Raw genomic sequence first — 14,083 nt, 5'->3', positions numbered from 1 at the left:
AGACTACTATTCCTCAGATTTTCCACTCATGCATTACTATTATGCAAAATATTAAATGTGGTGAGGTTGGTTTAAAAAAGCAAGACAGCAACCATCACATGACAGTTTCTGTTGAATTTTATGCTTCTTCCAGGGGTCTCTTCAGTGGCCTGAACACCACCTGCTGTGAAGAGACCAGATGTTTGGGAGTAGGACACAGTTTGGCCTCCCACTGTGGCCCTCTACCTGTGATCACTGGTGCCATGGGAACAAGTAGAGCCAACAGGTGAGCCCAGTAATATCAGCCTGATGTAAATTTACTGATGCGGACCATTGGTCTTTGAACTCGTTTTACTTGGTGTTGCTGGAATTGTAGCATCTCATTATTACTGTATCAGCTCTGTTTGGGCAGCTATCTTTGAATTCTCAGCTTCATCTCATTATTTCCTGACTAATTTGTAGAGGATCAAAGACTGCTGCGTTCACTGAAACAATTTCATCCTTTTTTAATTTGAACGTTGGTTGGTTTAGAAGTATCCAACCGTCCGGTGAGAATGGGCTTGTTAATTTGGGTTGGCAGGATGAGTCAGGACCAGCTCAGGGATATTTACAGTAAGCAGATCCTTAGAAAAGGCCAAGGCCGTCCTACGCTGTCCTGACCAGCGGCACATGAAGAGCTCTCGGCTTCAGGTAGCTGCAGCAGGTCTCGCACAGTGAAGAAGGAGGTTGCCTTGATGTACTATGCACTATGTTCATTTTTTTCCATTCTGTGTGTAAATCAATAGTCGGACACCTTATTTTTTGAACACACAACACCTAATTTCTTTCTTCTTTAACTGCTTGTTGTGACTTAAATATACCAAGGCGGTTCTTATGGATTTCATTTTGTCTTACAGTTTTGTGTCTTGCGAATCAGCATGATGTTTACCCCCAGCACCACAACCGCTCACATCCCCACCCAAGAAAAACAACACATAACATCGATTTGTCATTGTCAACATAAACTTAGCATCTCTCAAACAGAGCTCTCAAGTGTCAGTGGGTCAATGAATGATTAATAGAGTGTTAACACTCATTTACATATGATGAAGTGCCCCCACAGTACAGGCATGTCCATCCCAAAATGATTTGTCTGACTGACACTGAGTCACGTATAATCCTATAATCTGTGATGACAGCGATCCTTCTCACGCAGCTAAATTGAACTCACCTTCCTAGCAGGTAATCCTCTATGTAAAGGAGATGCTGATACACTCAGGTGAAGATGAGTTTGGTCAATTTAAGTAGACCATTTGTGACTCTGAGTTCAATATATGTTTTGTTTTATGACTGGAGTCATAAATGTTACTTGATGCTGACCTTCCAATCTGACTGGACTGAGAATGAGTAAAAAAAAAGCAGCAAATGTCTAAGGACAAACTTTGAAAAGAGCTTCAGAAACCCAGAGAACTATTTCTCAACACCCCTTCAAAAATTGGAATTGGAAATTCTGGAGCTAATTGGAAGCAACAGATAAAGAAAAGAGTTTTGCACAGTACGCCACAATCAACTAAGAATAAAAGAAAAAAAAATACAATTTTTAATCCAAGTCCCTTTTTTTCCTGACAGGTACAGCATTGTGTCTGATACTTTACCAGAGGAAGAAAGGCAAAAGATTTCTAGCTTAGGACTCCATAACGGCCACAGTTCACCCAGATTCAGACTGCACTTGGCCTGCACCTCAGAAGGAGAAGACAGGAGGAGGTCAGGAACCTCCGCTATCGTGCCCAGCACGACGGAGCAAGGAGTGATGAACAACTACAACGGAAAGGTTCTGACAAGGGGCTCCAACCAAGTACGGAGCCGATTTGTGAAGAAAAATGGACAATGTAACGTTGTGTTCACCAACATGGAAGAAAAGGGGCAGCGCTTTCTAGCTGACATCTTCACCACCTGTGTGGACAGCCGCTGGAGATACCTGTTGGCTGTATTCTGCACCAGCTTTCTTGTCTCCTGGCTGTTTTTTGGTTTAATCTTTTACACTGTTGCCCTGGCACATGGGGACTTTGAAGAGCACCCTACACTGAAGGGTGATGGACTGACACCTGGAGGTCTGCACGGAGCCACATCTGGACATACAACTGGAGAGCAAGCACAAAGGATGCCCTGCATACTTCATGTTCAGGGGTTTATTGGGGCGCTCCTGTTCTCCATGGAGACCCAAACTACTATTGGTTACGGATGGCGCTGTGTTACCGAGGAGTGCCCTGTTGCTGTAATAACAGTGGTGATACAGTCCATAGTAGGCTGCATCATTGACTCTTTCATGATTGGCACCATTATGGCCAAGATGGCTCGGCCAAAGAAGAGGAACCAGACCCTCATGTTCTCCAAAAATGCTGTCATTGCGCTGCGTGATGGCAAGCTGTGCCTCATGTGGAGGGTGGGGAACCTGCGGAAGAGCCACATTGTGGAGGCTCACGTCCGTGCCCAGCTCATACGTTCGTATGTCACAGCTGAGGGCGAATTCATCCCTTTAGAGCAGATGGACCTCAATGTGGGCTATGATGAGGGCACAGACAGGCTGTTTCTAGTATCTCCACTGGTTATAGTCCACGAGATAGACAAAGATAGCCCCTTGTATACTCTGAGCCGAGCTGATCTGGAGGCAGATGACTTTGAGGTCGTTGTGATCCTGGAAGGAATGGTGGAGGCCACAGCCATGACCACCCAGTTCCGTAGCTCCTACCTTTCCAGAGAGATCTTCTGGGGCCACAGGTTTGAGCCTGTGATCTACGAGGACCGCGACCGCTACAAGGTAGACTACGCACGCTTTCACAAGACATACGAGGTGCCGTCAATGCCCCATCTCAGCGCCAAAGAGCTGGATGAAGCTGCGAGCAAGGCTTCTTCCGCTGCTTCTCCTGCGTCTGCATGCAGAGCCACAAAAGACTTGATCCCCATGTCACTTAACGCTTTCTGCTATGAGAACGAGGTGGCATTGAGCTGTGGGGAGGAAGAGGATGATATATTTGACTCTTCTCAGATTGTAGGGAAGGAGAGGGCAGAGGAGAGAAGGACTTCAGTTTCTGTTGACTTCCAAAATATGTTCCACGACAACTCGACCGTGACTTCAGGCAGTCACAATGTCATGTGTGTTCTTGACATGGACAATAACCAGATGGAGTTTGATATCTTACAGACTGCAATTCCTCTTGATCCAGTGACCTATAAGAGCGAGCAAGAGATTCAGTGAGAAGGGGGAGGGTATGGTCTCCCATGCTCCTCCTGTTTCTGGACCTGTTTTCTGCATGTCCCATACCCCTTTTGCCTTTCCAGTGTTATTTTATATTCACATTCAGTGGCTCAAAAGTACGAAATGTTTCCTAAATAGTTTTGTGATGGAATTTCTTAGAGCTTTTGTCAAAGGTTCTTTGTGCAGAATAAGTCTGGCTTTTTTTATTTTGGCTCCCGACAGGATTTTGGCTCTTTTATTATGATTTGACAAAGGAAAGCACAGTGGCAGAAAAGCCCACAAACTTGGACTAAGAAATGTATATTTTGCATAATTAAAATGTTCTTTATCTTAACTTAATTTCTATGTGAACATAAACAATATATTTTATGAAAGAAATAGCAATTCTGATTTGAATTCTCTTTATGAAGAGAACCGAAGTTCTTCAAGTTTTATGCTCGATAAACTTCAGCCAGTTCGTGGATCATCATGCTGGCAATAGTTTCCCACATTGTCTTTTATATTCCCATTTGTATTGAAGCTTGTTTCTACTGCTGAAAGAAGTCAGAATATTTGACTTACAAATGTACATTGAAATGGAAAATATTTGTGCGCTGCAAATGTTGAAATTTACAGGAGAGAATCTTCTATATAAACGTTCATTCAAGTATATTTCCTAAAACTGCCCTATAATAAGTTATTTAGCATACATTATTGATAAACTTTTTGATTTTGTACAGTAGCAAAAAAAATTCTAAGTGCAATCACTAAGTGTAACAGAAGATGTTTCCTGAAGAACGTAATAAAGTTTCCTTAAGATAAACTTAGAGGGATGTCACTGGATTTAAAATCTAATGTTTAAAACATAGTTTTGAGCTTAAAGTTGATTTGTTAAAATGCTTAATTTTATTAGTGTATCAAGACTAAAATAACTTTATTAAGTTAGGATAATGATTAAAAAGCAGAGTACACTATAAAAAATTGTGTAAAAAAAAGGGGGGGGGGGGGGGGGGGGGGAAATGTCCTGGTAATTTTCTGCCATTACATTTTTAATGGAGGTTTGCGTATTTGGTAACTGGTAAAATTATTGTGTGATTAAAAAATACAGGAAAAAATCCTTAAAAAGTTCATATGGAAAATGATTTCATTTTAAACCAGCACATTTCACTGTATTTTTACAGATTTTGTTTTTACTGTGCAGATTTCTTGATCGCTCCTTCTGAGGATTTCTTTCTTGGTTTGTTTCTTGCGGAGGTTGCAGGCTGTGATTACAGAATCAATACTGAGAATCGGCTTCAAAACACATTTGCTCTGTTACTGTCCGCCAAAGAAAGGTGTGGTGTTGGATAACAGTGGCCCGTGTACAGTACTTGCGTCTATGATAGTAGGAAGCACAACAGGAAACAAAGGGACGGAGGCTGTTTGTGCAGTCTCAGGAAGTGCAATAAGTATTTGGATGTGGGTGGACGGGATTATTACTGATGTCTTATGAATTGTTGCAGACAAAGTTGACATGATGATTGTATGATAGATGACATGAGAAATAAGTTTCCAATATTTACTGGGAAAGCATGCTGAGAGAGCCAAATGATATGATAGATGATAAAAGTTTACCATGGAAAATACTAAAATACCTGTAAATAAACATTATTTACTTTACTGATTGTATCGTCAAATATTTCCCATCAATTAGTTTCAGACTGAGGCCTGAACAAATATTTGTAATATGTTTACCCCATGGCTTTTACATGCAGTAATCAGACTGTACCGACTACAATATTCAGTCTGATGGTTTTTATTTTATTTTATTTTATCTTATTGTTTTGTTTTGTTTATTGAGACTTTTATGAGTTTAATTTTTTTTTTTTTTTTTGCTGACTGCTAGCAGGCGTGTTTGTTTTGTATTAATGTGAATGTGTGGGAGAGAGACTGGATGTAGAAACGATGTGCATCTGAGCAACAAACAGTAAATAGTTTTAGTTTTCATAATGTTTTATTGTCAAAATTCTCAATCCAGATAACTAGGATTATACAAAGCATATGTAAAGCAACTCAACTGACAAACATACACTGCCAGCCAAAGTAAAATACTTACTATGGTTTAATGAATTCAACACTGCAGGATGACAAAATAAAAAATACAAACATAACTGACTTTTAAATAACTTACACTTTGATGTGCATATCAGTTTCACGTTTATCATCATGTTTATTCATATTTATAAATGTTTTTGACAGTACAGTGCAAGTTTTGGTGTAAATGTTTTTTTGTTTGCCCTGGTACATCTTGTAAATAAGACTGAAATTACTGTATCCATAATAATTTTCTCAAACATTCATATGAAATGCACATTTAACACACTTAAATTCAAATTTTACAATTGTGTGAATTTGATTTGACAAGGACACCTTAAAATACGGAGGACCAAAACATTACTTAATTAAATTAACATATTAAATGAAAATGTGCCTGATTTGGCACATTTGATGGCATATTCATTTAGTTACTGAAAGCAGGTGAGCCACCGAGATGCAATAAACAAGTAAAATTGGAGTTCTGGACTTCTGATTCTGACTTTTTTTTAGTGTGGTTGTTCGTGTAATTTCTGAAATTTTACTTTATATTTATTTATTGAGACATATACATTGTTGGTTTTGGTTCTCCATATTTAAATGTAATCAGATTCTGATTAAAATGTTGTTAAATTTCTATACTTGTGTACAGATTATTTTGACATGAACATGGGCAAAAAAAATACAATTTTAAGTTACTCTGAAATTCTTAAGTTATTTTAAAAATAAAAAAAGTGAAAACACATTTTTCACAAGGTTTTGACTGGCAGTGTATAAAAGTCTTTATGCAATGTCAGTTCTGGATTGTGTAATACTCGACAAGAATGGGTGTTAACTTAACAACTATGTGCTTTGTATCCTTTGCTATAAAGTCTTCCTGCTTTGTAGAAATCAAATGATTTTCCATTCCTTCCTTGGGGATTAACACACGCACTGAGCAAACTACTGTCAGACTGAAATAAGCTGAAAAGATTTAAAAAACAAAAAAAAAAAAAAAAACCCTGAAGTACAAAGCACTTTATTCTTTCTTGTACATTTTTTGATGTTGCAAATAAATATTTCTGTAATTATGTCTGTAATGCTGTTCTCTGCTCTCTCTCTCTCTCTCTCTCTCTCTCTCTCACACACACACACACACACACACACACACACACACACACACACACACACACACACACACACACACACACACACACACACACACACACACACACTCCTTTCTAGTGTATGCACTGAACTCCTCTGCACTGTTTGCCATTCCTCTCCGCAGCCACTAGATGCCTCTGCAGGCGTTTCCATCACACGAGAAGTGTATTGCTGCTTTTAAGTGCAACCTAAATTTATAATTTTGTTTTTCTTAAAGGCAAAACTATAAAAAAGAAATATATCACTGGAAAAACAAGAGTTTTGGCCTCAGATAGTTTGATGTAATTTCAAAAGTCTGCCTTTTTGCACTAAAGGGCATTGCCCTGGGTGTGGCATCTCACAAGGGACACCACAATGGTGCCAGAGAGCTGAAAGCATCATCATTATAACATATCACTTGATAAACAGAGAGAAAATGTGACTCAGATTTTGATGGGTTTTGGTCTTTTTTAAACTTATGTCCTGGAAATGTGAGGTTCTTTTTATAGGATTGTTTTTTATTAACAGGAAAACTTTTATGAACCTCATTAGAGGTTTCACTGATGAGAAGACACAAGTTATGTTTGAATGATTCAAAAGGTACAAGCTTTAAACTCACGGCAGCATTTCCTGCTGCATTAAAAATATCTGACCCCCCAAAAAGCAGCTATATTTTCAAATGACAGTAATCACAGCAGGCCATGGTACATATCACATGATTAGCTTTCAGTGCTACAAAGCACAATCCTAGTGACTGATAAATGTTCAAAGGGCTCTAAAGTGTGCATCCATCCAGAGTCACATGTCTGTTGTGTTTTCCTCTGAGATGGATGGTTTGACCAGACAAAAGAAAATCAAAGGAATATCGGCAGAAACTCGGAATGAAAGCAAGCACGTCAAACCAGACTGATCATTGTCTTTAAATGCATATTTGTTTGAATCAAAGGAACAGATTGACAACTGAAGACCCCTAAGGGTAATTTTTTATCCAAAATAGGTCATTTACACATATAAAGCACACATTTTGTTTCTGTATGCAAAGCACGGGTGGAGTTAGTGATAGCTGGATTCTCTTAAGTATCCCGTAAAGCTATGACAGAAATCCTGCACAAAAGCAGGCCAAGTGGACTTCAGCTATTATCGATACACCTGTGCAATCCTAAACTCTGACAACTCAAAATATCTGCAGTATTTAGTGACTAAAAGAGATGATCTAAGGTTATATTTGAAGTTCTCTGTTCAATGTCCAGGGACACTATACCATCATGCATTGTGATGAACAAAAAAGTAACAGACGGATGAGAGGAAGCAGCGAAACAACCTCAACTGATGACGCTTAAAGTCGTTTTTTTTTTACTTATAAAAAAAAGTATTTACTGTTTATTCGTTTTAATCTGTCATATTTCATTTGTGTGGCAGAAATAACATAATAATAGTGCAGGAATAACAACCTATTTCTGTATGTAGGAAAGAGGGGATAAGGATTGATTTGGGAAGCAAGGCATTTGTCTGCTGTCAAAATGAAGATTAAACTACAGAAATTCAGTCACTTACATATTTAGGAAATATAAATATGCTGTGTTTTCTCAGATGTATTTATAAAGCTTTAAAACTATTTTGGAATCGGATCAATTCAAAACAACATTGTAGGATGGAGACATAACACTTTTGAAATATTCTAGTCTCGGAGACTTCCAAACTTTCCAGATCTGATGACTTCATGATAATTTAGCCAAGAAAGTTTGCAAAATTAATGCAAGTACTGGAACTTCTTGTGCAATGGAAGCCAGCGCCCTCTGCTGGACAAGTACTAGAAATTTGTTCTTGACTGGACCTTTTTCATCGGTGACATTCTAGTTTGATGGAAAAGATTGTGTGCAAAGAGGGAAGAAAACTGACTGGCTTCTAATAACTTCATGGACAGCAGTACCAGCAATCTTTTACACTTCTAGTCAAGCGTGTCTAGATGCAAACTCTCTATGAATCTTATCCAACTATGCAAAATTACTGCTTCTGATAACGTAAAAATGCAGAAAATCCAACATGACACAAACAAGCAATGGTATGTTGATGTCATTTGGTCGATCAATCAATGGAAGTTGATTTTAAGTCACAGTCAAAGATCAGTCCTACACACTGACTATGGCCAATTTAGAATCACATAGAGAGATAAATATATCCTTTTTGGAGTCTTAATGATGTAAAACTGATCCACTGATTTGCAATTCAGCAGGGTGTAGTGTCTTTCAGGTCTAAATACAGAGCAGACCTCCTAATGTTACACATTTGATGAGTAACTATAAAGGGAATCCAGCTTCTCAGTGCATAAGTTATTTCTGCAAATATGGGTGCTTAATAAAAGGGGTCACACTGATGGGCTGCTTACAACATTAAGAGTTGTGAGACCTCACAGCTGATGTTAATATACTAATATCCAAAATGCATTTTGTGGGTTTCTGATTAAATAATTTCTCTCAACTTTCCTGTCTTCTCACCAACTTCTTAATTATATGCCATCTCTGTCTGTCAGTCTAAAGCATTTCCCATGCACAAGAATCCTGACAGCAAAAACAGGCGACCTCTGAGCCACAGGAGAAGTGGAGAAGCATTGAAAATGAAAAGAGGGACAGGAGGATGAAGGGGCAAGCTGCTCAGTAACCTCGGGCCTCGAGGCTATCGGCTTTTCATTAGCGAGTCAGTGAGTGAGTGAATGAGCGCAATCCTTGGAATGGTAAAACAGGAGAAGCCGTGCTGGGCCACGTCGGCTATTAGGGTGATTTGGGGGCTCCCACTGACTCCCATTGTGCATTGTCTCCAGAGTGAGCAAATGAGGCCCAACAGTAAGCCTTTGTGTGGGACATTTAACTGCCGTTTAGCATGCTAATTATGGGAAATGTGTGTTTCTCTGTGTGCCAGCAAGTATCCATCATGTTCTGGTCTCTTCCATCTCTCTCCTGGGATTTACGCTCTTCCAGCTCCTCTCTGTCTCCGTTTTCTATCTTTCCCCAAGGCACCAAGCCCCACTGATCTCAGAGTCACTGCCTGACCCCGGTTGAAGCTCCTTTCCTGTTGTGTCCATCTTCTTCATTTTCTCTCTTCATTCCTAATCCTCTTCTTTCCCCCCCTCAGTGTTATTTATTTTTTACTTATCAGCTGTTTCTGATTATGCCATGCTTGGATTCGTTTCGCTTTCGCTCGATCGTTCAAACATTAAGCCTCTCTTAAAGTCTGTATAGGACATTATCCTCACATTTAGCCACGGAAAATTTCATCTTCAGACATGCCCTTCTTTGATGACTCCTTCTGAAAAGTTTAGCCTGTGCTTCCTCTGTATTTCTTTTTATGTATTATAGGTGTATGACTCCAGATTCCCAAATTATTTTGGCCTAAGAATTCCAAGAATGAGGATGACAAACACATTTTCAAGATATATTTTTTCTTTTAAACACATGAAAATCCAATCAAAATCTTAACCATTGGATTTTCTTATTTCAGCATTTCAGTAAGGCTTGCATTTTAATAATATTATGTCCGAAAATGTGGAATCTGCATTCTTTCTAATGCCCAGAAGTGGGCGACACATGTGGCTACATAAAGCCGTCTGATTCTATAGAAGTCTATGAGAAGACGTCCCTACTTCTTACTTCATTTATGACTTTAGTACACACGTTTCAGTCTCAATCGCTACCTGTAAGTCACACTCAAGACAAGATTATGTTTATTTTGTAAATGAAGCTCTAATTGTTTATGTCAGGATCATAAATTATTAGCAAAAGTTTAACAAAAGTATCGCCTAAACTGTTTAGGAATGACAGCCATTTTTATACAAGTTCCCACATTTTCAGAGACTCAAACATAACTGAACAATTGACTGACAAACAGTTTCATGATCAGGTCAGGTGCTCATTTTATTCAGTGACAAATTACGCTGCTTAAAGTGCTGAATTCCAAGTTATGATCTTTCATTAGGGTCACTGAAATCTTTAAATATGAGGTCCAAAGAAATGTCCATGTAAATGAAGGAGGTCACCATTAGATCAAAAAACGAAACTAGACCTATCAGAGAGATAGCAACAACTTTAGGAGTGGCCACCACAACAATTTAGCTCATTCTTACCATTCTGACCAGCTCAGCAACACCAAAAGGCCTGAAAGACCATAGAAGACAACTGAGGTGCAGGATGATGGTTAAGAAAAACAACTTCACAGCATCTAACCATGTGAAGAACATTCTTAGGGCGGTAGGAGTAACACTGTTAAAGTCTACAATCAAGAAACGTCTCAAAGGGTTTGAATTGTACCAGAATGACAGGAAACGAAACGTCTAATTGAGACCAGTTCATGATCTATAGCAGGGGTGGGGAACTCCAGGCCTCAAGGGCCGGTGTCCTGCAGGCTTTAGATCTCACGCTGTGTCAACACAATTTAATTACGATGATTAGTTCATTACCAGGCCTCTGGGGAACTTCAAGACATGTTGAGGAGGCAATTTTAGCATTTAAATCAGCTGTGTTGGATCAAGGACGCATCTAAAACCTGCAGGACACCCTGATCTATAGTGTGACCTGTCATCTGATCATCTGTCAAACATAGCAGAGATAGTTATGGCATGGGCATGCATGGCTGCCAATGGAACAGGGTCTCCATTGGTTTATTGATGATGTGGCCGCTGACAGAAGCAGCAGGATAAACTGTGAAGTGTACAGGGCTGTACTCTCTTCTCAGATTCACATTCAAATGCTGTAAAACTGATCGGGCAGCTCTTCGCAGTGCAAATGGACAATGACCCAAAGTGTGCTGCAAAAGCACCCCAAGTTTTTCTCAAGGCAAAGAAATGGGATATTCTTCACTGGTCGAGTCAGTCACCTGATCTCAGCCACTAAATGCCAGTAGAGCATGCTGTTCTGTTATTAAAGACAGAACTGAAGGGTGGGAGAGCCACAAACAAGCACCAACTGAAGGTGGCTTCAGTAACACAGCATTTCATGATATCCACGCATTCCAGGCCTATTAAACGCAATCCTTATATTTATGTTAGTTTGATCAATTACTTTTGAGTCTTGGGGGACTCAAAATGGGCGACTGTGTGTAAAAATGCTGGTACCCATTGAAGTTGAAGGTCTACACTTCAATCAGACATTGATATTTGATTTAAAATCCACCGTGGAGGCAGTACCAAAAACACACCCCAAAAAATCACTATCCAAAAACCTATGGACCTGATTCTAAATGTTGCTATAAATTCCTGGACGATAGGCTCCTGCAACCCTTTACTGGATCAGTGGAAGAAATGGACTAAATTCAGTTTAAGATCTTTTTATCTTATTTTTGTTGTTGTTGTTGTGTTGGTTCTTTTACTCGTCATGGGAGGCAAATTCAGAAACTGAGTCTTACTGCTACTAACTTTACTGTAGGATGCAAAATTAATGGTTTTCACTGGTTGAAACAGGCCATTTAAATTTTCTCTTTACTTTGTTGAATGCCACATTTAAATGACTGTCTACAATCCATTTCCACAACAGAGCCCTCATATGTGTGGCATTCACAGGGTGTCTTCAGTGTACAGTGAGCTGATGTCAGTTAAACAGCATTATTTCAGATGATTCGGAAGAAATTGAAAGAGCGCGACAGAATCAATGAGAAATGTCACTCACTGTTTACACAACAAGGGCAGCTTTGTTGGACCTGATAACTCGAACCATTACTTTGATGTCGTTTGTCATCTGAATGCTTTATACTGTGAGTAATGAAGTTACAGATGCTGAACTTCAATCATGTCCATTACTCAAGCCAGGAGACAAGTTCTGAGGCTAACTGCTGTGCTGGGATATTTGCAGAAACATCATGGAAATAGGGAGCTTCATCTAAAGAAGAGGTCAATTAATTTTTCCTGTGGGGCCGCCTCTGTGGAAGAGTGGACTCAGTTCTGCTCAGTATTATTATTTTTATCTCTTTATAAGATTATTGGTTCAGCTCTCCACAATAGTTCCAGTTTTTCATGTGTACCCTTCAACCCAAACAAAATAAAACCATGCACTGATCTTGGTTTTTGAGTGACCTTTGTAGGAAAGACTGTGGCCATGGAAGAAAATAAAGAAAAAGAAAATTTAAGAAATAATTAATTTGCAAAAATGAATTTGCAATTTGAGTTCACCAACTTTTGTAACACTGTAGCTACAAAACATTCACTTAAAAAATGTTAACTGAACTAGAACTCGTGGCTGTGTTTGTGCCTACAGGAGTATTTTAATACAATTATGTATGGAACAGTGGCGCGGCTGCCCCTCTGTTGGTCTTCCATGGTTTCTTGTGTTCTGGGGGCCTCTGGATGTCTGGAGTTTTGATCTCCTCCATACCTGCTTCACACCCTGGAGGACGGGGCTGTGGCCCCCCCACACTCCCTAGCAGATCGTTACATGGAGAAACCTTTGGAATACAAGCGCGCTGATCCACACAGGTATGCACACGGGTGTTCACTGCTCGTAGACCCAAATTACACCTTTCTTGGCTGCTACTTCGAAGCACATCTGTCCTGCGTGCTGCACAACAACATTGAATATTTAGTATTTACTGCTGTTTACACTTAGCTAGATTAATGCGATGGTGTTGTGTTTAGTATGTTGCTTTGTTTTTTTTGTTTTTTTTGTCTTTTTTTGCTTGTTTTCTATTCTTCTCTCAACAGGTGATCCAGGAGATTTTTATTTTTTTTCTCCCCCCCTTTCTCACTGTCCCTCTCCCCTTCTGTTTTTCCTTTCCTTCCTCTTTCTTTCTCCCTTTCCTATCTCTCACTCATGTCTGTCCCGTCTGTAACATCTGAAAATAAAATATAATAAATAATAAAAACAAAGATCGACCAAATGGACCAATACGGCAATGCCACGATGATCCATTTGGCAAAGTAAATCCATTGGGTATCCTTGTTGGTCTTCAGACAACAATTCTGATGGCTAAAGAACCAAATGGGACAGGCGAAAAAAAAAAAATGTTAACAAATCACTTAAAAAAAAGATAACTAGTTCAATCATATCCATCATGTCTGCTGTATGGTGTATTTTATATTATGTATTTTATTTCCGAGCCTTCAAAAATAGCATTCAAATTTTAAACCTGACAAATCTGATGATTTATTTTCTTATATGCACATTTTGAATTTGATGGCAGCAACGCATATATATATAAAAAAAGCTGAGGCACTGGTTTGATTACCCATGATGCATCATCTCTTTTTTTAACAACGCTCTGTCGGCATTTGGGGACTGGGGCGATCATCTGCTACAGTTTTGAAAGTGAATCATTTTACGCATTGTTGCTTAATGTCCAACTTTGAGCTTATCAGCAGATCAGGGAAAGCTTTGTTGTATTTTTCACTTCATAATGGAACAAATATTTTTCAGTGGGTGACGACACCGAGCCATTTTAGCAGCTCGGCTCTTAGTTTGCAGCCATGCTGCTGCAATACACACAGGATAAGCTTTGGGATTGGGTTGCTGAAACATGCAATGCTTTTTCTTGCATACATTTTTTCAGCATTAATGGTGCCTTCAAAACTTATACAGACTTAATGCACTAATGCACACCACAAATGCCTGTGTGCTTGTAACCTTCCACTTCACTTTAGGATACTGTGAAAGAAAAATCAGTAAAAAATCAGTAAAGAAATATTGTTTGGTGACGACATAGTTCAATTCATTT

General features: G+C 39.1%; 1 protein-coding gene and 1 long non-coding RNA gene across 2 annotated transcripts in view; one reads left to right on the top strand and one right to left on the bottom strand.

Moving 5' to 3' along the window:
* Positions 1–14,083, bottom strand: part of LOC308410710 — a 30,017-nt gene that overhangs the window by 4,178 nt on the left and 11,756 nt on the right. The window lies entirely within an intron of this gene.
* On the top strand, positions 237–3,214 carry kcnj4 (potassium inwardly rectifying channel subfamily J member 4; the record flags this gene model as incomplete). The annotated part of the gene is made up of 2 exons (XM_080904265.1): positions 237–265; positions 1,588–3,214. Exons 1-2 carry the CDS (start codon positions 243–245, stop codon positions 3,212–3,214), a joined length of 1,650 nt encoding a protein of 549 aa, XP_080760391.1. The 5' UTR covers positions 237–242.

This window comes from Rhamphochromis sp. 'chilingali' (genome assembly GCF_963969265.1).
Source record: "Rhamphochromis sp. 'chilingali' genome assembly, chromosome: 15".
Lineage (NCBI taxonomy): Eukaryota > Metazoa > Chordata > Actinopteri > Cichliformes > Cichlidae > Rhamphochromis > Rhamphochromis sp. 'chilingali'.
Note: the sequence above shows the minus strand (reverse complement) of the source record. Positions and strands in the feature narration are given on the sequence as shown.